General features: G+C 44.1%; 1 protein-coding gene across 1 annotated transcript; it reads left to right on the top strand.

Moving 5' to 3' along the window:
- On the top strand, positions 1 to 25,506 carry LOC112251293 (desmocollin-2). Its single transcript, XM_024422203.2, has 16 exons — positions 1 to 289; positions 3,261 to 3,348; positions 7,873 to 8,072; positions 8,343 to 8,507; positions 8,793 to 8,948; positions 9,109 to 9,253; positions 9,346 to 9,500; positions 9,911 to 10,045; positions 11,226 to 11,411; positions 12,203 to 12,450; positions 12,876 to 13,018; positions 17,443 to 17,670; positions 23,349 to 23,570; positions 23,830 to 23,939; positions 24,089 to 24,427; positions 24,649 to 25,506. Exons 1-16 carry the CDS (start codon positions 251 to 253, stop codon positions 24,856 to 24,858), a joined length of 2,769 nt encoding a protein of 922 aa, XP_024277971.1. The 5' UTR covers positions 1 to 250; the 3' UTR covers positions 24,859 to 25,506.
- Positions 25,507 to 27,015: the final 1,509 nt, after the last annotated feature.

Below are 27,015 nucleotides of genomic sequence, written 5' to 3'. Positions count from 1 at the left end.
GGTGGTGATCGTTACGGCCAGCCCCAGAGCGGACTCCGTACCCCCTCACAGCCTGTCTTTCTCTCTGTCTCAATTCTTCCCGACACACCCTTGGAATTAATGTGTGAGCTAAAATAATTACCAAGGCTCTAGAGCCAAAACCTCCACCCATCCCTCGCGCCGCGCTGCACCCTGGACTTCACCGAACGACTTCAGTCATTGTAGGTAGGGCGCGATTCTCCAGACTTCTGTTTATTCATCCCGACGCGCAATGGCCCCGGGCGTCTTTTGCGTCAGCCTACTCACTGTGGTAAGTGACGGAAACCGCAAACAATAATTTTGTCTTGAAAGTTACAATAGCTGTCTTGGAGAATAGCGCTGATGTAGGCTAGACTATTTAACACACAAGGCACACACTGGTTGAATCAATTTAGTTTCCACGTCATTTCAATGGAATAGACGTTGAATGGACGTCTGTGCCCAGTGGAACGGAATTCTTCACTGGGATCCGTTGTTTTTGGTATTTCCCTGAATAAAAGTGTTGAGGGACTAAAGTTCAGGTTTAAAAGTAGGTGGGCAGTACAGTCCTCAATGTCTGACCACTACGCGTATCTCATGCAGACATTTCGTGAGCAAATCGGTGTGGAATGTAAGCACAGAAATGACAGACGTATGTTGTTGAGCTGAAACTGTGTATAAAATGAGCATGATCCGTATTCTCTAGTCTCCTGTCCTAGTCTCTTTCTCTGACGTGTGTTTAGGCTATAGGCTACTTATTTGTCAAACTGAGTAGGCCTGTCTAGATCTTTTGCAAATGCATTCATTAGTTATACATTTCACTGATACAGCACTCTCGCTGCGAATGGGGTTAATGATTATCGAAGGCACTACGGGTTATAAAATAAACAAAGGTCTGGGAAATGCGAATCCAGATAAGACTTTTTTTCTAAACTCCCTGTTTTGAGCCATTATGACCAGGCTACTCCATATAGGAAAATAATAAGGTCATTTGGGGCCCTCAAACAAACAGCATAAGGCCTACTTACTCTTTGCTCAACAATGCCCCACCAAAACATCCTATACTGTTTCAGAGACAAATATTAGAAATATTGCTTAAAATAACCCATATCCCAATCTGGGATTAAAAAACAAAGCAGTCACCTCACAACTTGTTTTGATATAACAGTTGATGTGGGGAAAAAAATGGATGTACCAATCTCACATTGAAGATTAAACTTGAATAAGTAGTATTGCCTTTGACTCGGGCTACATTTATCATTGTATGTTATTCACACGTCTACTGGTTTCCTCACACTTGCTAGAATTAGTTAGGCACTCTTCAGCAGTAGTATTACTATAGGCCTATTAGTTCAAACACATTTCAATGATGTGAACAGAGTGTGATTGGAAAACTGATCTGTCCAACAAGAGGAGTGTCTTTTTCCTAGCCACTGTGCTTCTACATCTGTATTGCTTGCTGTTTGGGGTTTTAGGCTGGGTTTCTTTATAGCTGCTGATGTAAAAAGGGCTTTATTAAATACATTTGATTGGTTAATAAAAAAATGTGACTAGGCAAGTCAGTTAAGAACAAATTCTTATTTACAATAATAGCCTAGGAACAGTGGGTTAACTGCCTTGTTCAGAACGACAGATTTTTACATTGTCAGCTCTGGGATTTGATCTTGCAACCTTTCGGTAACTGACCCAGAGCTCTACCTGCCACTCTAAAGGTTAGGTATTTTCAGTGAAGCTAGAATCCCTAGTATCTACATCCATTTTTGGACTTATACAATAAATGGTATATAACAGGGGTATTCAACTCTTACCCTACGAGGTCCGAAGCCTAATGGTTTTCTGTTCTACCTTATAATTAATTGCACCCACCTGCTGTCCCAGTTATAAATCAGTCCCTGATTAGAGGGGAACAATAAATGCAGTGGAACAGGTTTCGAGGTCCAGAGTTGTGTTTGAGGGAAATATACCCTTTCATTCTTGAAGAATATAACTTTTATAAATGCCTCATGAGCGAAGTACAACTGTCATACCCCATCAGAATCCAAAATTGAAGCTTGTTTTATTTCAATGTTTGTAAACAACAGAAATGTGAACAAACACCGTACAGCCTCAACGAAAGATGGGGAAAGAAATTGATAAAGTTACATATCAAAATATTATTTGGGATGATATTATATCGATACTTTGACTCCAAAGATTATAGATTATTATGTTTTGGCTTGGTAGTGTTAGCAAGCACTAGTCTGCTGTATCTATGCCAAAACTGAAGTATTTTTCATCCTATAGCTTTTTAAATCGTGAGCCAACAAGTTTTCAGCACTTATATTTCCATGACTGATCAATACTAATTTTTGTTATGGGTCTCACTTGTCTCTCTGCAGTAGACATACACTGAGTGTACAAAACATTACAAACACCTAATATTGAGTTGCACCCCTTTTGCTATTGGAACAGCCTCAATTCACCAGGGCATGGACTCTACAAGGTGTCAAAAGCATTCCCCAGGGATGCTGGCCCATGTTGATGCCAATGCTTCCCACAGGTGTGTCAAGTTGGCTGGATGTCTTTTGGGTGGTGGACCATTGTTAATAAACATGGAAACTGTTGAGCATGAAAAACTCGGCAGCATTGCAGTTCTTTACACACTTAAATCAATATCTCAAGGCTTAAAAATCCTTCTTTAACCTGTCTTTTCCCTTTCCTCTGCCACGAGTCACATCAACAATAAGGGATCATAGCTTTCACCTGGATTCATCTGGTCAGTCTATGTCATGGAAAGAGCAGGTGTTCCTACTGTTTTGTACACTGTGTACAATGAGCAATACATATCGTATCGGCACCTGCGTATTGTGATAATATCGTGAGTTCCCTGGAAATTGTATGGTCAGTCCATGCATTTGTATGGTCAGTCCATGCATTTGTATGGTCAGTCCATGCATTTGTATGGTCAGTCCATGCATCCATAGATCTGTCTGAATTTGAGTGGTTACGTTTCTCCAGACCAATCCCTAATCTTTTTAGGAAAACAGAGGCAGTGTGCCTGCTTTGTTAATGTTTTAATTAAGGATTATAGCTTTAAGGTTAGGGTTAGAAGACATGCATCTGTAGCCAGTCTGTCTGCTCTCTTGACAAGGAGTTGGCAGATAGCAGAAATGGATATGGGGGTTAATGCATCACTGCCAATAATGAATTGAAAATATGGACTGTAGGAGAAGGAGAGTGACAAAGACACACATGTAAACCCTGTTCTCTCTGTTCTCTCTCAGATCATAGCTCAGTCTGAGTGCTGTGTTCCTCATTCCATCCAAGCCCAGGTCCCAGTGGAGGTCAGGCCTGGCTATGTCATCTCTCAAGGTAGGCCTATAACACCTGCCTATCTGTGTGTAGCCTAGTCAATGTAAACTTCAAAAAAGAAATGTCCTTTCACTGTCAACTGTGTTTATTTTCAGCAAACATAACATGTGTTCATATTTGTATGAACATAACAATATTCAACAACTGAGACATAAACTGAACAAGTTCCACAGACATGTAACTAACAGAAGTGGAATAATGTCTCTGAACAAAGGGGGGTCAAAATCAAAAGTAACAGTCAGTATCTGGGGTAACCACCAGCTGCATTAAGTACTGCAGAGAATCTCCTCCTCATGGACTGTACCAGATTTGCCAGTTCTTGCTGTGAGATGTGACCCCACTCTTCCACCAAGGCACCTGCAAGTTCCTGGACATTTCTGGGGGGGAATGGCCCTAGCCCTCACCCTCCTATCCAACAGGTGCCAGATGTGCTCAATGGGATTAAGATCCGGGCTCTTCGCTGGCCACGGCAGAACACTGGCATTTCTGTCTTGCAGGAAATAACGCACAGAACGAGCAGTATGGCTGGTGGCATTGTCATGCTGGAGGGTCATGTCAGGATGAGCCTGCAGGAAGGCTACCACACGAGGGAGGAGGATGACTTCCCTGTAACGCACAGCGTTGAGATTGCCTTCAATGACAACAAGCTCAGTCCGATGATGCGGTGACACACCGCCCCAGACCATGACGGACACTCTACCTCCATCACCCCTGGTGAGACAAAACCACGACTCGTAAGTGAAGAGCACATTTTGCCAGTACTGTCTGGACCAGCGACGATGGGTTTGTGCCCATAGGGGGCATTGTTGCCAGGTCTTTTATTATTTTACCTTTATTTAACTAGGCAAGTCAGTTAAGAACAAATTTGTATTTTCAATGACAGCCTAGGAACAGTGGGTTAACTGCCTTGTTCAGGGGCAGAATGACAGATTTTTACCTTGTCAGCTCGGGGATTCGAGCTTGCAACCTTTTAGTTACTAGTCCAACCCTATAACCACTAGGCTACCTGCCACCCCTCACTCAGCCTATTGCGGACAGTCTGAGCACTGATGGAGGGATTGTGCCTTCCTTTGTGTATCTCAGGCAGTTGTTGTTGCCATCCTGTACCGCAAGCGTGATGTTCGGATGTACCGATCCAGTGCAGATGTTGTTACATATGGTCTGCCACTGCGAGGACGATCAGCTGTCCGTCCTGTCTCCCTGTAGCACTGTCTTAGGCGTCTCACAGTACGGACATTGCAATTTATTGCCCTGGCCACATGTGCAGTCCTCATGCCTCCTTGCATCATGCCTAAGGCACGTTCACGCAGATGAGCAGGGACCCTGGGCATCTTTCTTTTGGTGTTTTTCAGAGTCGGTAGAAAGGCCTCTAGTGTCCTAAGTTTTCATAACTGTGACCTTAATTGCCTACCGTCTGTCAGCTGTTAGTGTCTTAACGACCGTTCCACAGGTGCATGTTCATTAATTGTTTATGGTTCATTGAACAAGCATGGGAAACATTGTTTAAACCCTTTACAATGAAGATCTGTGAAGTTATTTGGATTTTTACGAATTATCTTTGAAAGACAGGGTCCTGAAAAAGGGGTATGTTTTTTTTTTTGTTGCTGAGTTTAATTAGTGACAGTGTTTTATGTGTGTGTGAGTTATGTCTGACTCACTGCCTGTAGTTACCATTGCCTGTATTCACAAAGAGTTTCAGAGTAGGATATAGGATCAGATTTCCCCTTTTAGATCATACCGAATAAGTTTATATGGATAGAGAAGACCTGATCCTAGATCAGCACTTCTACTCTGAAACTATTTGTGAATACGAGCTTGAGTGTTCTGTCCAAAGTTCTATGTTTTTGTTCTGAGTGTGTGTGTGTTGCCCAGTGTAGTAACTGTCATGATGTGCACTGTGGGAGCCCTCCCCCCTCTCAATTCAATTCAAGGGGCTTTATTTGCATGGGAATCATATGTTAACATTGCCAAAGCAAGTGAAGTAGATCATATCCAAAAGGGGGGGAAAAAATGAACAGTAATCATTACACTCACAGAAGTTCCAAAATAATAAAGACATTGCAAATGTCATTATGTTTGTATACAGTGGGGCAAAAAAGTATTTAGTCAGCCACCAATTGTGCAAGTTCTCTCACTTAAAAAGATGAGGCCTGTAATTTTCATCATAGTGTGAAAAAAAATGTGGGAAAAAAAATCCAGAAAATCACATTGTAGGATTTTTAATGGATTTATTTGCAAATTATGGTGGAAAATAAGTATTTGGTCAATAACAAGAGTTTATCTCAATACTTTGTTATATACCCTTTGTTGGCAATGACAGAGGTCAAACGTTTTCTGTAAGTCTTCACAAGGTTTTCACACACTGTTGCTGGTATTTTGGCCCATTCCTCCATGCAGATCTCCTCTAGAGCAGTGATGTTTTGGGGCTGTTGCTGGGCAACACGGACTTTCAACTCCCTCCAAAGATTTTCTATGGGGTTGAGATCTGGAGACTGGCTAGGCCACTCCAGGACCTTGAAATGCTTCTTACGAAACCACTCCTTCGTTACCCGGGCAGTGTGTTTGAGATCATTGTCATGCTGAAAGACCCAGCCACGTTTCATCTTCAATGCACTTGCTGATGGAAGGAGGTTTTCACTCAAAATCTCACGATACATGGCCCCATTCATTCTTTCCTTTACATGGATCAGTCGTCCTGGTCCCTTTGCAGAAAAACAGCCCCAAAGCATGATGTTTCCACCCCCATGCTTCACAGTAGGTATGGTGTTCTTTGTATGCAACTCAGCATTCTTTGTCCTCCAAACACGATGAGTTGAGTTTGTACCAAAAAGTTCTATTTTGGTTTCATCTGATCATATGACATTCTCCCAATCTTCTTCTGGATCATCCAAATGCTCTCTAGCAAACTTCAGACGGGCCTGGACATGTACTGGCTTAAGCAGGGGGACACGTCTAGCAATGCAGGATTTGAGTCCCTGGCGTCGTAGTGTGTTACTGATGGTAGGCTTTGTTACTTTGGTCCCAGCTCTCTGCAGGTCATTCACTAGGTCCCCCTGTGTGGTTCTGGGATTTTTGCTCACCGTTCTTATGATCATTTTGACCCCACGAGGTGCGACCCCATGCGTGGAGCCCCAGATCGAGGGAGATTATCAGTGGTCTTGTATGTCTTCCATTTCCTAATAATTGCTCCCACAGTTGATTTCTTCGAACCAAGCTGCTTACCTATTGCAGATTCAGTCTTCCCAGCCTGGTGCAGGTCTACAATTTTGTTTCTGGTGTCCTTTGACAGCTCTTTGGTCTTGGCCATAGTGGAGTTTGGAGTGTGACTGTTTGAGGTTGTGGACAGGTGTCTTTTATACTGATAACAAGTTTGTGGATCTGTGTAATCTGAGGGAAATATGTGTCTCTAATATTGTTATAAATATATGCTCACCTAGTTACGCCTACGTGAGCATAGACATTACGTCAGTGTCATGGACCGCCCTTTTCTTTGAAGTGTATAAAACGCACTCGTGACGCAATTCACACCAGACCACACAAACCACAGTGTAAGCTGAGGTTGCAAATGGTTGAACTACAATACTACCTAAAGAAATTGACATGAGACTAGAAAACATGCAGCTGACGCGACATGTTGAAATAGTTGCCACTACAACTCTACCAAAGGACAAGACCATACCACGTGGAGCATTGGCTACACAGCTGGAAATGGTTCAACTCTGAGACCATTGATCACTACAGAATAAGTGCAAATCTTAGACGAATATTGTCTAGTCTGCAGCTAGAAATTAAGTCTAGAACGAGAATACCGACAACCGCCGAAACATCTATCCTAAAAGCATTTCTGAATGATACTCTGAAGTATCCATTCTAACAACCTTCGACTTTGATCTCTGGTGGACAAACCAGAGGCTTTCTGTCGACTCTCTCCAGCCGATGGACCGGCGACCATAGAGAGAGACGACAATCATTCGTAAATATGTAAATTGCAATTTACTTTCAAATTAAAGGTAGTTCATGTAAGGTATTATCAATTTCTATGAGTGTAGTTATCAGCTATGGGTCTTGTCCGCCAGGGACATTTTTTTGTATCATGTAAAACCCCATGTATGAACTAATTGTGTCTATTTTCATGTATTTCTGTGACTTGATTAGTTATTTACTAAATAAATAATTAAACCAATTTGTATATCGCTGATTTATAATTTATGCTAGGGTTCGTGCAGATAACCAAGAATTTTACGACGTTTGGAATGAGACTAACGGAAGGTAAAGATTAATAATCATTAAAAGAACACTGTACTCAATAACATATAAAAACATCTGAAGAGTCGATTCGGGAAATAGAGACTATTAAAAAAATTCCGTGGTGCCCCGACTTCCTAGTTAATTAAAGTTGACATGATTAGTTAAATCGCGTAATAATAATTACACCTAGAAAATTGTTTTGATAAAATGTCTTCACTTTTAATGATAGTTCAATCGACTTAACAGTGTGTGGTGTCTGTGTTCTCTGTTGTCCAGTACCAGTGACAGGGTGTCACATACAGGGACAGTGGCTGACCTCAAGTGACCCCCACTTCGCCATGCGGAGCGACGGCACCATTGTCACGGTGGACGTCACAACGGTTACAGCGGAGGGCAGGTCCTTCTGGGTGAGGGGGAGGGACGGGGGAGGACGGCGCTGGAGGATGGAGGTCCATCTGTCCCCAGATCTTGAACAGGTGAGGAATGCCAGGGAGGGAGGGGGAGGGATACTTCTGAATGACTTTACTGTAACATTACTGAATCATGCAATGAATCATACATGCAACATACAGTATTGAATCACAAACAGAAGACGCACCCAGTACTCCCCACCAACCCTTCTACTCAAACTGCCCTCTACAACAGAAAAGCAATAACAGAGTTACAGTAGATATGTGAGTCTTCCTGTAAGGTTTAGAAAGTAGACTGCTTGTATCTTACTTATCACTGTGACACTGTCCTTGTAGGAGCATATTCAAGTACCCATGAGGGTGCCCTTCAATGTGCCTGCACATAAAGGGGTTCAGAGGGGTCCGTCTGAGGTCCTGAGGCGCTCTAAAAGGAGATGGAGTCCTCTCCCTTTCAGCATCATAGAGCAGGACATCCCTCCTTTCCCCAAAGATGTAGAACTGGTGAGGACATGCATTCATCATTATCACCGTCCTCCCTTCTGTTTCCTCATGTATCCCATCAGTCTTACTCTCCTATCCCGCTTCTGTAATCCCCCTCCCCTCATCTCAATCACCTTACTCCAATCTTGAACTCCCCCCTTTTGGAATCATCATCCACTTCTTTCCTTGGCTCTTGATTTATGTGTCAGTGTGTTAGAACTGTACTGGTGTTATTTTAGGCTATTTCTGTAAGTTTGTCTGTCTCTCTCCCTCTCCCCCTCCCCCCCTCCCCCTCCCTCTCTGTAGGTGGGGTCAGATTCATCAGTGAATTTCACAGTGTACTATATAATCAGTGGTTCAGGGGTGACCATGCCCCCGGAGAAGCTTTTCTCTGTGGATCGTGACACAGGCATGGTGCGTGTGCACTACCCTGTTGACCGGGAACAGTACCCCAAGTTTGTGGTAAGTGTGACAGACCTTCAATACAGGCCACAAAGTTGGTCTAAATGAACGCACAATGATTATAGGCAAGATAATAGCAGTGGCGTCATCTTGTCTGTCTGCTGTCTGTACCTCAGACAAAAAGTGTTCAGTATGTGTGTTCTTAATGAGTGGTGTGTAGTTCACAGCCCAGGTGTTTGACAGGCGGTCGGGGAAGGAGACAGATCGGCCTCTGGACATTACTGTTCTGGTGGAAGATATCAATGACAACGCACCGACCTTCTCTGGACCACTCACCTTCTCTGTGTTAGAGCAGTGCAAACCTGGTGAGTGTGTGAGTGTGTGTGTGTGTGTGTGTGTGTCAGATCAATATTGTATTTTAACTTTCTTTCTCTCTCCCCTCCCTCCCTCTCTCCAGGTACTGAGGTAGGAGAAGTGAAATCTACTGATAAGGATGAAGCAGACACCCCCCACACTAAGATCAGATATACCCTTCTGACTGGTGGTCAGTTCTTCACCATCGGGTCTCACAGTGGGCTGATCACAGCCAAGACCAGCACTCTTGACAGAGAGGTACCATAGGCAGGGCTTCCTTCCTTATTCAACACCCACCTGTTTCCCTCTAAATACACCAGCATCACTGTAATATAGAGTTCGCCTATTGTATTGTTGGGCTATGTTAATATTGTGTAACAAGTGATTGTTAGTCTCTGACATTCTAGCTAATTGAACGGTGTACTGAATTTGAGGTATAAACCAGAGCAGACTTGAGTACTCTTGAATGATGATACTTCACTGAGGTTTTCTGTGGTGGAAATGTTGTATGTCCCGTGTGGCTCAATTGATAGAGCATTGAGCTTTCGATGCCAGGGTTGTGGGAGACCAGTACGAAACAATGTATGCACTCTCAATAAGAGCGTCTGCTAAATGACTAAAATGTATATGTAGTAGAAATGTTTCTCTGTGTGTTTGGGTCTTTCCAGACGCAGGTAGTCAATGCTGTTACCGTGGAGATCCGGGACATGGACGGAGCTAAGAACGGCCTGTTTAACACTGCTACGGCCACCATTACGCTACTGGACATCAACGACAACCCTCCCACCTTCAGGGAGACCACTGTACGTCACTTCTCCCACTTGTGTTTAAGATGACGACAATGGTTGCATCCTAAATGGCACCCTATTCCCTATATAGTGCACTACTTTTGACCGGAGTCCGTCTGGATATAGGGAATAGGGTGCCATTTGGAATTCAGTCAATAAATCACTCATCTTTGACGCAAACTCAATGATATTGCACACAAATAATAGCAATAGAGTGAATATGTGGAAAACGTTACATTTTGACAACACTTGACCCAGAATGTTTTATTTATTTTTTGTCCTTTATCCCAACCCCCCACCACAATGCATTAGCCTACAGCATTTGAAAATGGTAAATAGATTTTCACTTTTCTCAAACATGCTGAGATATTCAGGTAACATCAAAGCTGTAGAGAGTGATTGCCTGGACAGGTTACCAGTTCTTTAACCTGAGGTCCTGTTCTAACCTCTCAATCCTTCTGCCATGAGACAGCACTGTGTCTGTGTTCCAAATAGCACCCTATTCCCTGCATAGTGCCATATGGGCCCTGGTCAAAAGTCATGCACTATAAAGGACATTATTTACATTTTATTGGCTGTCGGAAATAACACTGCTGGCTAATCTCTGCGTGACAGGCCATTTAGAGTGTATTAGTTAACACATTATTTTGATTGGAATCAGACCTGCAAAATGTGTTTTAATGTAAAGAGAATAACACATAGTAAGGTTGTAAAACTCTGGAAATTTTTACTAAATTACCAGTTTTCCTAGAAATCCTGGATGAAAGGTTCCCGAATCAAAAGGGAGTAAGCAATAAACCTGGGAATTTGGGGAAAGTTAACGAGTTGTGCAATCCTTCACAGAAGTGGTATTGTCTGATATCTTGGTTTAAAAAGAATAATGCCCTCTTTTACCCTTTTGACCTTTCGTACCTGTCCATATGTGTCTGATCAAAACAGGTATGCGGTGTTAATAATGCAGTCAACAAATCACCTCAGGGTATTTTCGGGAAGGTGCTAAGTGGTCATTATTGAAACGCTACTTAAATAGTCAAATCTATTCAGGCGATGCTATTTATTTAATGTATTTATTTGAACTTAAAGGAAACATTATACATACAAAATTAGGTGAAATATAACCAGGGAAAACAACGACAACAAAAAACGAGGGCTCTAAATCATTTTGTAAAATAAGTGGTTTGTTTCTGCCTGACAGTACAAGGCCACTGTAAAGGAGAACCAAGCAGACATGCTGGTCCTGAGGATTCCTGTGGATGACAAGGATGAGGAGAAGACTCCAAACTGGAACGCCAGGTTTGTCATCACCCAGGGCAACGAGAATGGGAATTTCCGGATCGACACGGACCCTGAAACCAACGAGGGCCTGCTCTATGTCATCAAGGTGACAGAGATAACAACAACCACAGACGAAAGCACTGACACAAACAAAGATAGTCACATACTTGAAATATGTTCCAAATACTTTTATGGGTATACTACTATGATTTCATAACTTTACTATTCCATTAGTCAGCACATGTCCATCTCGTTTGGGTGTGTCAACGCTTGCTTTTTACTTGACTGACACAAATAAAGACTGCTACAGAGAGAGACTGACAGAATGACAAAGACAGAGCGACACTGACTAAAAGATGAATGATGATATTAATCTGCTCACATTGTTATAATTCAGATGCAGCTCTCTGGAGAGTTGAGTGTGGAATTTGTCTTGGCAGACTTGTGTCTCTGTGTGTGTGTCACACAGTGTCAGACGTGTGTGTGTGTGTGTGGGGGGGGTTATGTGTGTCTAAGTTGTAGCAGTGATAAGAAGTGAGCGTGGTTGTTATTATTAGCAGGTCACAGTGCGTCTCTGCTCTCTGGTAGGTGGGTGTTAAATGTGTCAGAGGATGGAGACTTCAGCTTGACCTGAGTCGTAACAGGAACATTTTGCACAGGTTATGTCACAAATGGAACCCAATTCCCTATATAGTGTGCTACTTTTGACCAGGGGCCATAGGGCTCATTGGGCTCTGGTCAAAAGTTGTGCACTTGGTAGGGAATAGGGAGCCATTGGGGATGCAGCCACAGAGCTCAGGCTAATGCTGACAGAATGACATCCAGGCCAGTCTGAGTTAGTCATGAGCCTAACCTGTTTGTTTTCCCCTCTTCCCTACTCTCCCACCCCTCCTCCAGCCTCTTGATTATGAGAAGGGGAAGACAGTGAAGCTGATGATCTCTGCCCAGAATGAGGCTCCCCTGGTGGGCATGGCAGGGACCTGGCTGTCCATCCCTGTGGATGTCAGTGTGGGTGATGAGGACGAGGGGCCAGAGTTTACCCCTCCTAACATGGTGATCAGGGTTAAAGAGAACACTCCCAACGGGACCCTCCTCTCCACCTACACCGCACTGGACCCAGAGACCAAGAGTAGCAAGGGGATCAAGTACGGACCACTGTCCCTAGTGCACACTAGCGACCCCCTGTCCCTACACATCCAGTAACAGTAGAGTAAAGGAAGAATATAGACCAATGACTACCCTAAAGCTGGTTATAGTAGAGTAGATTGGGAGTAAATTTTATTTTCCTTTATATTAAATTAGTTGTTTTCTCATGGCTTTCATACATTCTTCTATTCATGTTTCTACATGCATATCATGTTGCACTTGTCACCTATAGTTTGGAATGCATCAATAGCTCTATGCTATCTGTTAAACCTGTTCTCTCTCTGTGTGTGTGTAAGATCGTGCTGACAGACATGGCAGGTATGCTTCTAGCTCCTAAGCAGCTTTGTAGTATTTCATTTTTTTACGCAATATCCGCAATAACATCTGCATGTTACCAATACAAATGTTGATTTGTGTGTTGTAGGTACTACACAAAATTTGACCCTGGCTCATGGATAGCTGTGGGAGAGACCACGGGAGAGCTGAGGGTAGCTAACACCATCGACCTTGAGTCTCCTCTTGTTACCAACGGAGCCTACACGATCACTATCAAAGCTGTGGACGAGAGTGAGTGTGGTTTTCACCCAAACTGTTATTACACATGGGCAACCGCACTGGAGAGTGTATGAAGGATATTTCATACATGTATTAGTATGAAATGACACATCTGCCTTTTGGGGTTTAATAACATTTCCCTGTTAGGTTTACAGCGTTACTCTGTGTAGGTGAACATGCAGTGACACAGTAAAACATGACTTTATTGGTGTTCATAAAGGACCACGTCCTTACAGTATAACTTACTTGCTATGCTGTTGTGAGTCATTGGTGAGAACACCTGGAGTAGCTGAACTGGGGTGTGGCTGATCAGTGTTGTTGGGTTGTCAATCAGGTTGTGGTAGGCGGAAACTCTCCTTTGTGCTCAGTGTACTTTAACTGTTTGTGTCACAGTTGTCATAGAGAGGAGACCAAGGCGCAGCGTGGTAAGCAAACATAACTCTTTAATAAAAGAGAGCACACTGAACAGAACTAAACAAAACGAACCCTGAAGCAATATGGCTAGTGCAGAACAGGCAACTACACATAGAATAACAACCCACAAAATAACCAAGGAATATGGCTACCTAAATATGGTTCCTAATCGGAGATGACGATAAACGGCTGCCTCTGAGAACCAATCTAGGCAACCATAGACATAAACACCAAGACTAGAAAACCCCATGACATACAAAAACCCCTAGACAATACAAAAACTAAACAAACCAACCTTGTCACAGCCTGACCTAACCAAATAAAGAAAACAGCCGGGAGTCCCCCCAAAGGTGCGGACTCCCGGCTGCAAACCTAAACCTATGTGGGAGGGTCTGGGTGGGCATCTAACCTTGGTGGCGGCTTTGGTTCTGGATGCCGCCCCCCTTCTTTACACTGACTCCGCTCTTGTAGCACTGACCTGTGGATCATCGCCGGATGCTCTGGACTGTGGATCCTCACCGTAGGCCCCGGGCTGGGGACTGTCGCTGGAAGCCCCGGGCTGGGGACTGTCGCTGGAGGCCCCGGGCTGGGGACTGTCGCTGGATGCCCCGGGCTGGGGACTGTCGCTGGAGGCCCCGGGCTGGGGACTGTCGCTGGAGGCCCCGGGCTGGGGACTGTCGCGCCGCACTGTAGGCCTGGTGCGTGGTGCCGGAACTGGTGGTACCGGGCTAAGGACACACCTCAGGGTGAGTGCGGGGAGCAGGAATAGGGCGTACTGGACCCTGGAGGCGCACTGGAAGCCTGGTGCGTGGTGTCGGCACTGGTGGTTCTGGGCTGGTGACAGACCTCAGGGCGAGTGCGGGAGGAGGAACAGGATGTACTGGACTGTGGAGCCGTACTGGAGGTCTGGAGTGTAGAGCTGACACAACCGTCCTGGCTGGATGTTGATTTTCGCCCTGCAAATGCAGTGCGCTGGCACAGGACGTACTGGGCTGTGTAGACTCACCGGAGACACAGTACGCAAAGCTGGCGCAGGATATCCTGGTCCAAGGAGGTACACTGGAGACCAGGAGTGCTGAGGCCGGCACCCTCCTTCCTGGCTGGATGCCCATTCTAGCCCGGCTAATGCAAGGAGCTGGAATAGAGTGCACCGGGCTAGAATAGCGCACTGGAGACACTGTGCGCTCCACCGCATAACACGGTGCCTGAGCAGTAACACACTCTCCACAGTAAGCACGAGGAGTTGGCTCAAGTCTCCGACCTGACTCATGCATTCTCCTCGTGTGCCCCGCCTCTCGGGCTTCGTGCCAGCCGTGTACCCTCATATCGACACCGTTCCTCCTGCGCTATCTCCACCTGCTTCCGTGGCAGGGTGTTGTCCCCTGCCATTACCTCCTCCCAGGTATAGGATGTCCTCCACTCCTCTTTCTCCCAGGTCCAAGATGTCCACTACTTTTTAGCACGATGCTTGGTCCTATTTTGGTGGGTTGTTCTGTCACTGTCGTCATAGAGAGGCAACCATAGACATATAAACACCTAGACCAGAAAACCCCATGACATACAAAAACCCCTAGACAATACAAAAACTAAACAATCTACCCTTGTCACACCCTGACCTAACCAAATAATAAAGAAAACAAATAACTAAGGTCAGGGTGTGACAATTTGCACATTGTTACAACACTGTGTATATATAACATAATATAACATTTGAAATACCTCTGTTTGGAACTTTTGTGAGTAAATTTTACTCTTAATTTTGCCTTAGTTCACTTTGGGTTATTCTCTATTTCACTTGCTTTGGCAATGTAAACATGCTTTATGTATATATTATATATATGTGTGGACACCCCTTAAAATTAGTCAATTCGGCTATTTTAGCCACACTTGTTGCTGAAAGGTGTATAAAATTGAGCACACAGCCATGCAATCTCAATAGACCTCATTGGCAATAGAATGGACTTACTAAAGAGCTCAGTGACTTTAAACGTGGCACCGTCATAGGATGCCATCTTTCCAACAAGTCAGTTCTTCAAATTTCTGCCCCGATCAACTGTAAGTGCTGTTATTGTGAAGTGGAAACATTTAGGAGGAGCAACGGCTCAGCCGCGAAGTAGTAGGCCACACAAGCTCACAGAACGGGACCACCTAGTGCTGAAGCGCGTAAAAATCGCATGTCCTCGGTTGCAACACTCACTACCGACTTCCAAGCTGCTTCTGGAAGCAATGTCAGCACAATAACTGTTTCTTGGGAGCTTCATGAAATGAGTTTCCATGGCCGAGCACCCGCACACAAGCCTAAGATCACTATGCACAATGCCAAGCGTTGGCTGGAGTGTTGTTTAAGCTTGCCGCCATTGGGAACTGGAGCAGTGGAAACGCGTTCTCTTCACTATCTGCCAGTCCGACGGACAGATGCCAGGAGTACGCTACCTGCCCCAATGCATAGTGTCAACTGTAAAGTTTGGTGGAGGAATAATGGTCTGGGGCTGTTTTACATGGTTTGGGCTAGGCCCCTTTAGTTCCAGTGAAGGAAAATCATAACTCTACAGCATACAATGACATTCTAGATGATTCTGTGCTTCCAGCTTTGTGGCAACAATTTGGGGAAGGCCCTTTCCTGTTTCAGCATGACAATGCCCCCGCGCACAAAGTGAGGTCTATAGAGAAATGGTTTGTTGAGATTGGTGTGGAAGAACTTGACTGGCCTGCACAGAGCCCTGACCTCAGCCCCACCGAACACCTTTGGAATGAATTGGAATGCTGACTGCGAGCCCAGGGCTAAGTGCCCGACATCAATAATGCCCATGTGGCTGAATGGAAGCAAGTCCCCACAGAAATGTTCCAATATCTCGTGGAAAGCCTTCCCAGAAGAGTGGACGCTGTTATAGCAGCAAATGGGGGACCAACTCCATATTAATGCCCATGATTTTGGAATGAGATGTTTGACAAGTAAGTGTCCAAATACTTTTGGTCATGTAGTGTGTGTTTCCCATGCCAATAAAGCCCATTGAATTGAAAGGGTTAAGCTAATCTGTATTATCTGCATGTCTACCATTCCTGAGAGTGATATGTGTGAAAGGGTCACCCAACACCATAGTGTAAATTAGATCAAAGCCGTTGGCTGCTATCTGTCTCTATCTATTCTTGCTTTAAGTACAGAGTCACATAGAATGTGGCAGGAGGACATTCATGCAAGACACTTGAACGGTTTTATCTTCATTAGGGCTGAACTGTTCTAAACCCCCCAAAGGAAATCTACACAACAGAACACTCACAAGCTGTTTTTCTTATTAAAGGAGCAGTGCAGTCAAAAACATGATTTATCTTCTTTAAAAAAAATATATATATATATATTTCACAATATGAGGTTGGAATAATACTGTGAAATTTAGAAAATTATGATAATACCTTTTTATTATAAGAGCTGTTTGAAAAGACAGCCTGCAATTCCAACTAACAGAGTTTCAAACCTCTCCGCCCAGAACTGCAAGTTTTCAGGTTACATATCCCTCCCATTTAGGCCCCTCACTCAGGCCACTCCCAGGCAGTCCTAGCTACATTCTTGCTTGAGAAATATAAATATTTCTGATTGACCATTTTAATTTAAGTCAATCACAGTAAGGTACTTTATTGTTAACCATAAATGATTTCATATTTAGATAATAATGGCTACATTTGACCATAACATAACTGTGGATGTGTGTGTACAGCACTTCAACTGTTATTACATATTCCACTCAAAGTATTGTACTTTTGTTATGTGGCACTATTGTATAATACAATGGATTTTAGATGTAACAAAATAGTTGAATGGATTACTGAATGAATAGACAAATTAATTCAGGTTACAGATGACATCATGTTTGAATGAATGGATGAGAGTTTCCAGGAAAGAATGAACGAATGAATGAATAATTTCAGTTTTGAATGAGTGAAACCTGAAAAGTTACCCAATCGGGACTGCCGCTCAGAGCTTGACCTTGTTCACCTGACCCCTCCACCTTCTTTCTGTCTCTTAGGTAAGAAGTCTGGCAATGGCAATATAACGCTGCTGATCGAGGACGTTAATGACAACGTCCCGATGATCGTCCCGGGGACATACCTGACGTTGTGTGAGGGGGAGGACGGGCAGATGGGCTCCGTAACCATAGAAGCAGAGGATGCTGACCTATCACCTTATGCCAGACCCTTCAACTTCATGCTGCCAGAGGGGCATGATGGGAAATGGCGGCTGAGAGACATTCAAAGTGAGTAGAGTGGGTTGGGGTTGAAATGTGGTTGAATTGTGGGTATAGTATGTCTACATCCATTTTTAGTTATCAGTGACAGAGAGTAAATAGTGACAGTACACACTATTTACCAAGAGAGTTTACATCTACATTTTTTGTAGCAGTCTATTTAAGATGAGAAAAAATAAAGCTGTCTATTTACCACCACAAACCGATGCTGGCACTAAGCCCGCACTCAATGAGCTGCATAAGTCCATAAGCAAACAAGAAAATGCTCATCCAGAGGTGGCGCTCCTAGTGGCCGGGAACTTTAATGCAGGAAAACTTAAATCCATTTGGCCAGATTTTTACCAGGATGTCACATTTGCAACCAGAGGGAAAAAAAACTCTAGGCTACCTTTACTCCACACACAGAGACGCATACAAAGCTCTCCCTCGCCCTCCATTTGGCAAATCTTACCATAATTCTATCCTCATGATTCCTGCTTACAAGTAAAACCTAAAGCAGGAAGTGGAAGTGATTCCATCAATGCGGAAGTGGTCAGATGACGCAGATGCTAAGCTACAGGACTGTTTTGCTAGCACAGACTGGCATGTGTTCTGGGATTCATCCGATGTCATTGAGGAGTACACCACGTCAGTCACCGGCTTCATCAATAAGTGCATCGATGACGTCGTCCCCACAGTGACCATACGTACATTCCCCAACCAGAAGCAATGGATTACAAACAACATCCGTACTGAGCTAAAGGGTAGAGCTGCCCCTTTCAAGGAGCGGGACTCTAACCCGGTAGCTTATAAGAAATGCCCTCCGTCAAACCATCACACAGGCAAAGCTTCAATACAGAATTAAGATTAAATCCTACTACACCGGCTCTGAGGCTCTTCGGATGTGTCAGGGCTTGCAAAATATTATGGAGCGAGCTGCCCAGTAACACGAGCCTACCAGACTAGCTAAATTACTTCTATGTGCGCTTCGAGGCATGCAACACTGAGGCATGCATGAGAGCACCAGTTGTTTCCGACGACTGTGATCACGCTCTCCGTAGCCGATGTGAGTAAGACCTTTTAAACTGGTCAACATTCACAAGGCCGCAGGGCCAGACGGATTACCAGGACTTGTACTCAAAGCATGCACTGACCAACTGGAAAGTGTCTTCACTGACATTTTCAACCTGACTGATTCTGTAATACCTACGTTTCAAGCAGACCACCATAGTCCCTGTGCCCAAGAACACCTAGGTAACCTGCCTAAATGACTACCGACCCGTAGCACTCACATTTGTAGCCATGAAGTGCTTTGAAAGGCTGGTCATGGCTCACATCAACACCATCATCCCAGAAACCCTAGACCCACTCCAATTTGCATACCGCCCCAACAGATCCACAGATGATGCAATCTCTATTGCACTCCACACTGCCCTTTCTCACCTGGACAAAAGGAACACCTATGTGAGAATGCTGTTCATTGACTACAGCTCAGTGTTCAACACCATAGTGCCCAACAAACTCATCACTAAGCTATGGACAGTGGGACTAAACACCTCCCTCTGCCACTGGATCCTGAATTTCCTGATGGGCCTCCCCCAGATGGTAAGGGTAGGCAACAACACATCTGCCAGGCTGATCCTCAACACGGGGGCCCCTCAGGGGTGTGCGTGTATAGTCCCCTCCTGTACTCCCTGTTCCCCCACGAATGCGTGGCCAAGCATGACTCCAACACCATCATTAACTTCTCTAGGGTAGGGGGCAGCATTTGGAATTTTGGATGAAAAGCGTGCCCAAATTAAACTACCTTCTACTCAGGCCCAGAAGATAGGATATGCATATAATTAGCAGATTCGAATGGAAAACACTCAAGTTTCCAAAACTGTTAAAATAATGTCTGTGATTGTAACAGAACTGATTTGGCAGGTGAAAACCTGATAAAAATCCATTCAGGAAGTAGGATTTTTTTTGTTGTGTAGTTTTTAATTCAATGCCATTACAGTATCCATTGACTTAGGACTCAAATTGCTATGCCTTCCACTAGATGTCAACACTATTTAGAAATTGTTTCAGGCTTGTATTCTGAAAAATGAGGGAGTAAGAGCAGTCTGAATGAGTGGACCCTGCCCTGTCACAGAGCTTTTTCATGCGCTCGACTGAGAGAGTGCCTTTCTTGTTTACCTTTTTATATTGACAACGTTATTGTCCGGTTGAAATATTATCGATTATTTGGGCTAAAAACAACATGAGGATTGAATATAAACATTGTTTGACATGTTTCTATGAACTTTACGGATACAATTAGGATTTTTTTGTCTGCCTGTTGTGACTGCGTTTGAGCCTGTGAATTACTGAAGAAAACGCGCAAACAAAACAGGTTTTCGCATATAAAGAGACTTTATCGAACAATAGGAACATTTATTGAATAAATTAATGTCTTCTGAGTGCAACCATATGAAGATCATCAAAGGTAGTGATTAGTTTTATCTCTATTTCTGACTTGTGTAACTCTTCTACTTGGCTGGTTACTGTTTGTAATGATTTGTCTGCTGGGCTATGGTCTCAAATAATTGTAAGGTATGCTTTCGCCGTAAAGCATCCTGACTGGTTGCATCACCATCTGGTACGGAAACTGTTCGGCCTCTGACCGCAAGGTGCTACAGAGGGTGATGCGTACGGCCCAGTATGTACATTACTGGGGCCAAGCTTCCTGCCATCCAGGACCTCTATACCAGGCGGTGTCAGAGGAAGACCCAAAAAATTGTCCAAGATTCCAGCCACCCTAGTCATAGACTGTTCTCTCTGCTACCCCATGGAAACCATACCGGAGTGCCGAGTCTAGATCCAAAAGGCTTAACAGCTTCTACCCCCAATCCATAAAAATGAAGAGCAGCTAATCAAATGGCTATCTGGACTATTTGCATTTACCCTTTTTTATGCTCCCAACTCTTATTTTTCTTAACTGCATTGTTGGTTATGGGTTTGTAAGTAAGTATTTAGTTAAGGTCACAGCGCATGTGACAAGTAACATTTGATTTGAAGACTATATCTACAATTTTAAATGACCTGAAACAGATTACTAGATCCCAGATTGCCACATTAAGTCCAGTGGAACAAACAGAAGGCAGTGGTTGTTCAGAGGCCTGTGTGTTCTGCGTCCTAAATGGCACCCTATTCCCTTTTATTGGGCACTACCGTGTGTGACCTGGTCAAAAGTAGTTTGCTATATAGGAAATAGGGTACAATTTGAGATGCAACCTTCGTGTATATTAGACAGAGCCAGACCTCTGTGTGTGTGTGTGTGTGTGTGGTGGGGGTCTGTGTGTGTGTGTGGTGTGTGTGTGTGTGGGGGGGGTATTGTCTGTGTGTGTGTGTGGTGGGGGTATTGTCTGTGTCTGTGTGTGTGTGTGGTGGGGGGGTATTGTGTATTGTGTGTGTGTGTGTGTGTGTGTGTGTGGTGGGGGTATTGTGTGTGTGTGTGTGGTGGGGGTGGGGGTATTGTGTGTGTGTGTGTGTGTGTGTGTGTGTGGGGGGGGGTATTGTGTGTGTGTGTGTGGTGGGGGTATTGTGTGTGTGTGTGGTGGGGGGGTATTGTGTGTGTGTGTGTGGGGGGTATTGTGTGTGTATTGTGTGTGTGTGGTGGGGGGGTATATTGTGTGTGTGTGTGTGTGTGTGTGTGGGGGGTATTGTGTGTGTATCAGCCCTAGCAAGACATCTGCAGCCTCACAGGGGAGAAATGTTCAACTAAATGCTAGGCAGTACAGAGGAAATGTCACACTCCATTTAGTGTATGTATGTGTGTGTGTCTGTCACCCTCTATTTAGTGGCATGGTAAATACATCTGAGGATAAGTTCCAAAACAACCATCACAGGCTGGCATAGGCCCAGCACACAGTGGGCACATAGACACACGTGCATGGAGGCACGCACACACCACACACAAACGCACGCACAGTGACCATAGAGTGAGATGAGATTGAGATAAATACACACGTCACACTCTAGGGGACCCTCGCGCTGCAGGACACTCGCATGACCCCAGGGTGCACAGCCACACGCTGCAAAGCACATACAGTGCATTCGGAAGTATTCAGACCTCTTGAATTTTTTCCACATTTTGTTACAGCCTTATTCCAAAATATATTAAATAAATAAAAAAGTCTTAATCAATCTACGCACAATACCCCATAATGACAAAGCAAAAACTGATTAAGAATTTTTTGCAGAATTATTAAAAATTAAAAAAGGAAATGCCTATTCAGACCCTTTGCTATGAGACTCGAAATTGAGCTTAGGTGCATCCTGTTTCCATTGATCATCCTTGATGTTTCTACAACTTGATTGGAATCCACCTGTGGTAAAATCAATTGATTGGATATTATTTGGAAAGGCACACACCTGTCTATTTAAGGTCCCACAGTTAACCGTGCATATCAGAGCAAAAACCAAGCCATGAGGTCGAAGGAATTGTTCGTAGAGCTCTGAGACAGGATTGTGTTGAGGCACAGCCTGGGGAAGGGTACCAACACATTTCTGCAGCATTGAAGGTCCCCAAGAACAAAGTGGCCTCCATCATTCTTAAATGGAAGAAGTTTGGAACCCCCATGACTTTTCCTAGAGTTGGCTGCCGGGCCAAACTGAGCAATCAGGAGAGAAGGGCCTTGGTCAGGGAGATGACCAAGAAACCGATGGTCACCCTGACAGAGCTCCAGGGTTCCTCTGTGGAGATGGGAGAACCTTCCAGAAGGACAACTATCTCTGCAGCACTCCACAAATAAGGCCTTTACGGTAGAGTGGCCAGACGGAAGCCACTTCGCAGTAAAAGGCACATGACAGCCCGCTTGGAGTTTGCCAAAAGGCACCTAAAGGACTCAGAACAGGAGAAACAAGATTCTCTGGTCTGATGAGACCAAGATTGAACTCTTTGGCCTGAATGTCAAGCGTCACATCTGGAGGAAACCTGGCGCCATCGATACGGTGAAGCATGGTGGTGGCAGCATCATGCTGTGGGGATGTTTTTCAGCAGCAGGGACTGGGAGACTAGTCAGGATTGAGGGAAAGATTAACAGAGCAAAGTACAGAGAGATCCTTGATGAAAACCTGCTCCAGAGCAGTGACTCTCTTGATCCAACCTGAAAGAGCTTGAGAGGATCTGCAGAGAAGAATGGGAGAAACCCCCCAAATACAGGTGTGCCAAGCTTGTAGCATCATACCCAAGAAGTCTTGAGGATTTAATCCCTGCCAATGGTGCTTCAACAAAGTACAGAGTAAAGGGTCTGAATACTTTTAATATTTCTGTTTTTTCTTTCTCGTAATGGGGTATTGTGTGTAGATTGAGGGTAAAAAACTTAAATCAATTTTAGAATAAGGCTGTAACAAAATGTGGAAAGTCAAGGGGTCTGAATACTTTCCGAATGCACAAACACACACACACTATGAGGGGCACACAGCCACCACAGGAGACTACCAAATATGGAGGGAAACTCTCTGAACACTGAACATTCCAAAGGTTATCTCCTCACAAGGCATTCATACCCTGGTTACCAAAGTAATCTATCTCTAGCTTGCTCTGTCTAATTTTTTTTCTCCTCCCTTTCTCTTTTTCTCTCTCTCTCTACCTAACTCTCTAAATCTAAATATTCTTCTATCCCTCATATTGTCAATCACCTCCTAACTCCCGTCCTTCTTACACCCCGCCCCCTCTATAGATGGGTCAGCTGTGCTGGAGCAGGTGGTGGAGATGGCCCGGGGTGTGTATACGGTCCCTGTGCATGTGACTGACCTCCAGAATAAGGGCGGGGTCCAGGTGTTGTCTTTAAGGGTGTGTCAGTGCCTGGGGGGAGAGTGTGTGGCCAAGAGGAGTTCTGTCTCTGTGGGGATCTGGGGCGTCCTAGCCATGCTGCTGGCATTCCTGTTGCTCCTACTGCTCTGTGAGTAGGAATGATGGATACACACTAGCACATGCCCACACTTGTACATTCATCAAATATCTTATCCTGCATCACTTAGTCACATCGAATTCTTTGTCAGTTTATTCCTGTATTAAATCAAATATCACTCAGAGTACTCATACCATGTTCTCAGGCATGAATATGACATATCCTACATTATACTTCACATCTATCATTTTAGTCAATTCTCCATTTATATGGATTTATGTAACTAACATATTTGTTCTCTCATATGCAGGTCTATTATTTGTGTTTTACTGCACCACTAAGGGAGAGAAGATCTACATGGAAGACTGTAGTGGTGGCATGCTGCTGAAGTCTAACACAGAGGCTCCTGGAGATGAAGTGGTGAGATCAGCTTTCCTCTGGACTAGCTCCTCTATCATTGATGAGTGTGTGTGTGTGTGTGTGTGTGTACTGTTTGCCTGTGTGTTTTGTGTGTGTATGCGTGTGTGTGAATGGGACTTTCATTGTCATTGTCTCTTATCTCTGGTCAGAAATCTGCGGCCCTGCTGATTGTACCTTCCACCGGTGTTGCCGTGGACACAGTGGATGGTTCCGTGAAGGGGGCAGGGCTGGTGGGGCTTCTGGATCAGAATGGGGCGGGGTGTCCGGCTCCAGGTCCTCCTCTGATTGGTCAGAAGACGATCATTCTGAATCGGGAGAGCAGTAGGCGGGACTTCTTGACAGCTCAGGGACAGAGTAGCTTTTACTCCACTGGACAGTACGGGGGCGGTAACTTCTACACAGACACTACCTTCCTCAAACAGTCCCAGGCTTCCTCCACTCTCTCCGCCTTGCACACCTGGAAGACCAACGGACTCTACCTGGGCAAGGTAAGCCATAACCAAAGCAACATGTGTTTTTTGTTATTGTGGTTTTTGTGATGGTATTCAGATTGCAATACATTATTTGTAGATTTTGTCAATATGGGCTGTTTCAAAAGAATGCAATTTCAGCACTCAATTTGTCATTCCTGTCAAGTGTTTTTGCAATAAATATCTGGGTTGGTGTGACAACAGTCGGGACCTGGACACCTCTTTTCTCTATTCTGCAGAAGCTGGTCTATTTTGCAGATGAGTCAGAGGAACGTTATGCGAACGACGTGGCCCGAGCGTACGGGTACGAGGGTGAAGGGTCACCGGCCGGGTCGGTGGGTTGCTGCAGTGACTTTGGTGACCAGGATAACCTGGACTTCCTGGACTCACTGGGGTCAAAGTTCAAAACACTGGCCAACATCTGCATGGACAAGGAGGAGGAGATCTGAGATGAGAACACGATTAAAGAACACAAGTAACGGGAACACAAAGCAACTAATAAGATCAGAACCTTTGAGAGAAAGACGATCACTAAAGTCAATGGAAGGTGAATGCCAAGAGCGTGTCGTCAGTATGTGAGACTGTCAGTGAGTGAGACTGATGATAGATCTGTTGTTTTGGATGGGAGAAAAAGATATGGCAGGTATTCTTTCTCTCTTCAGCCTTCTACATTGCCTGTAGAAGATTGAAGAAGCGAGACATCACCCAGACTATTCTCACACTGAGGTACACAAGCTACTGACTGCTAGTGCTCTGATCTGGTTTCTGTTATGCTCTGCTTTGACACCAGGGGGCGTATGTCCCTGTTTTTACTGTAATACAACACTGGCCAGGATCAGTGTGTTTGTGTGTGATAGAGATCAGATAGAGATCATATTTCTGGAGTTGTCATTGCTGAATGTGTAACATAATCTCTGAGTCAATTGGTTTCTGTAGGAGATGAGATAATGCTTCATCTTGTCTTTTTCTAATGAGAAAATAAATAGCAAATTTAAGCAGAAAGAGAAGAGCTTTGTTTTGTACATTTGTGCTTGAAGATGTTAATGCAGAGTATTTTTCTATTGTACTGTATACATTAAAACGGTCTGCTTCTTGAATGTTTGTTTCTCTTAAATTAAACCCAAAGTATTTTGAAAGAGGTAATAGAGGGGGAGAAGTGTGTCCTGCCAGCTGAAGAAATAGAGAAAATAAAACGGTAAAGAACGGTGATTGCTCTTTCTAACACAGCGGGTTGAGAGCTTCAAGTTCCTCCGTGTCCACATCATTAAGAAATGATCATGGCACAGTTGTTAAGAAGGCACGACAACACCTCTTCCTCCTTAGGAGGCTGAAAAGATTCGGTATGGGCTGAGATCCTGAAAAAGTTTCCAGCTGCACGATTGAGAGCATCTTGACTGTCTGCATCACCGCTTAGTATGGCTTCTGCTTGGCATCTGACCGCAAGACGCTACAGAGGGTAGTGCGTGTGGTCCAGTACATCACGGGCCGACCTCCCTGCCATCCAGGTGTCGGAGGATGGCCCTAAAAATTGTAAAAGACTCAAGACATAGACTGGAACCAACAGGCGGGGTTGTGGGCGTGTAAAATGGCGCGGTCTCCAACCAATATTTTTAAAGGCCCTCCTGTTGGGTGCAGAGAAAACATTTTGCTGTTTTAAAGCTAATTTCTTGCAATTCTACACATTTTGCCATGGTTTATGCCGTCCTTTTCTGCTATTTGTGTGACTCAAACATTTTTTTAAATAATGTGGGGGCCATGACATGTTTCCTGAATGTCTAGTTTTTATTTTGGTGATTTTTTTTTTTAGTTCTCAAAGATCTTATTTAAAAGTAAAGTACCAGTCAAACGTTTGGACACCTATTCATTCAAGGGTTTTTCTTTATTTTGACTGTTTTATATTGTCGAATAATAGTGAAGACATTACTATGAAATAACACATGGAGTCATGTGTTAACCAAAAAAGTGTTATACAAATTCTACTTTTTATATTTGAAATTCTTCAAAGTAGCCTCCCTTTGCCTTGACAGCTTTGCACACTCTTGGCATTCTCTCAACCAGCTTCATGAGGTAGTCACCTTTAATGCATCAATTAACAGATGTGCCTTGTTAAAAGTTAATTTGTGGAATTTCTTTCCTTTTTTAATCCGTTTGAGCCAATCAGTTGTGTTGTGACAAGGTAGGGGTGGTATACAGAAGATGGTATGGACTTGGTCTTTTACCAAATAGGGCAATGTCAAGAACAGTTCAAATAATCAAAGAGAAATGACAGTCTGTCATTACTTTAAGACATGAAGGTCAGTCAATGCGGAACATTTCAAGAACTTTGAAAGTTTCTTCAAGTTCAGTCGCAAAAACCATGAAGCGCTATGATGAAACTGGCTCTCATGAGGACCGCCACAGGGAAGGAAGACCCAGATTTACCTTTGCTGCAGAGGATAAGTTCATCAGAGTTACCAGCCTCAGAAATTGCAGCCCAAATAAATGTTTTACAGAGTTCAAGGAACAGACTGTTCAGAGGAAACGGCGTGAATCAGGCCTTCATGGTCGAATTGCTGCAAAGAAACCACAACTAAAGGACACCAATAAGAAGTGGCCAAGAAACACGA

This window comes from Oncorhynchus tshawytscha, linkage group LG05, assembly GCF_018296145.1.
Source record: "Oncorhynchus tshawytscha isolate Ot180627B linkage group LG05, Otsh_v2.0, whole genome shotgun sequence".
NCBI classification, from domain to species: domain Eukaryota; kingdom Metazoa; phylum Chordata; class Actinopteri; order Salmoniformes; family Salmonidae; genus Oncorhynchus; species Oncorhynchus tshawytscha.
Note: the sequence above shows the minus strand (reverse complement) of the source record. Positions and strands in the feature narration are given on the sequence as shown.

Coding starts and splice junctions, on each gene's coding strand:
- LOC112251293 (XM_024422203.2), top strand. CDS start 251: ATGGCCCCGGGCGTCTTTTGCGTCAGCCTACTCACTGTG. Junction 290..3,260: donor GCGTCAGCCTACTCACTGTG/GTAAGTGACGGA, acceptor GTTCTCTCTCAG/ATCATAGCTCAGTCTGAGTG. Junction 13,019..17,442: donor TATCAAAGCTGTGGACGAGA/GTGAGTGTGGTT, acceptor TCTGTCTCTTAG/GTAAGAAGTCTGGCAATGGC.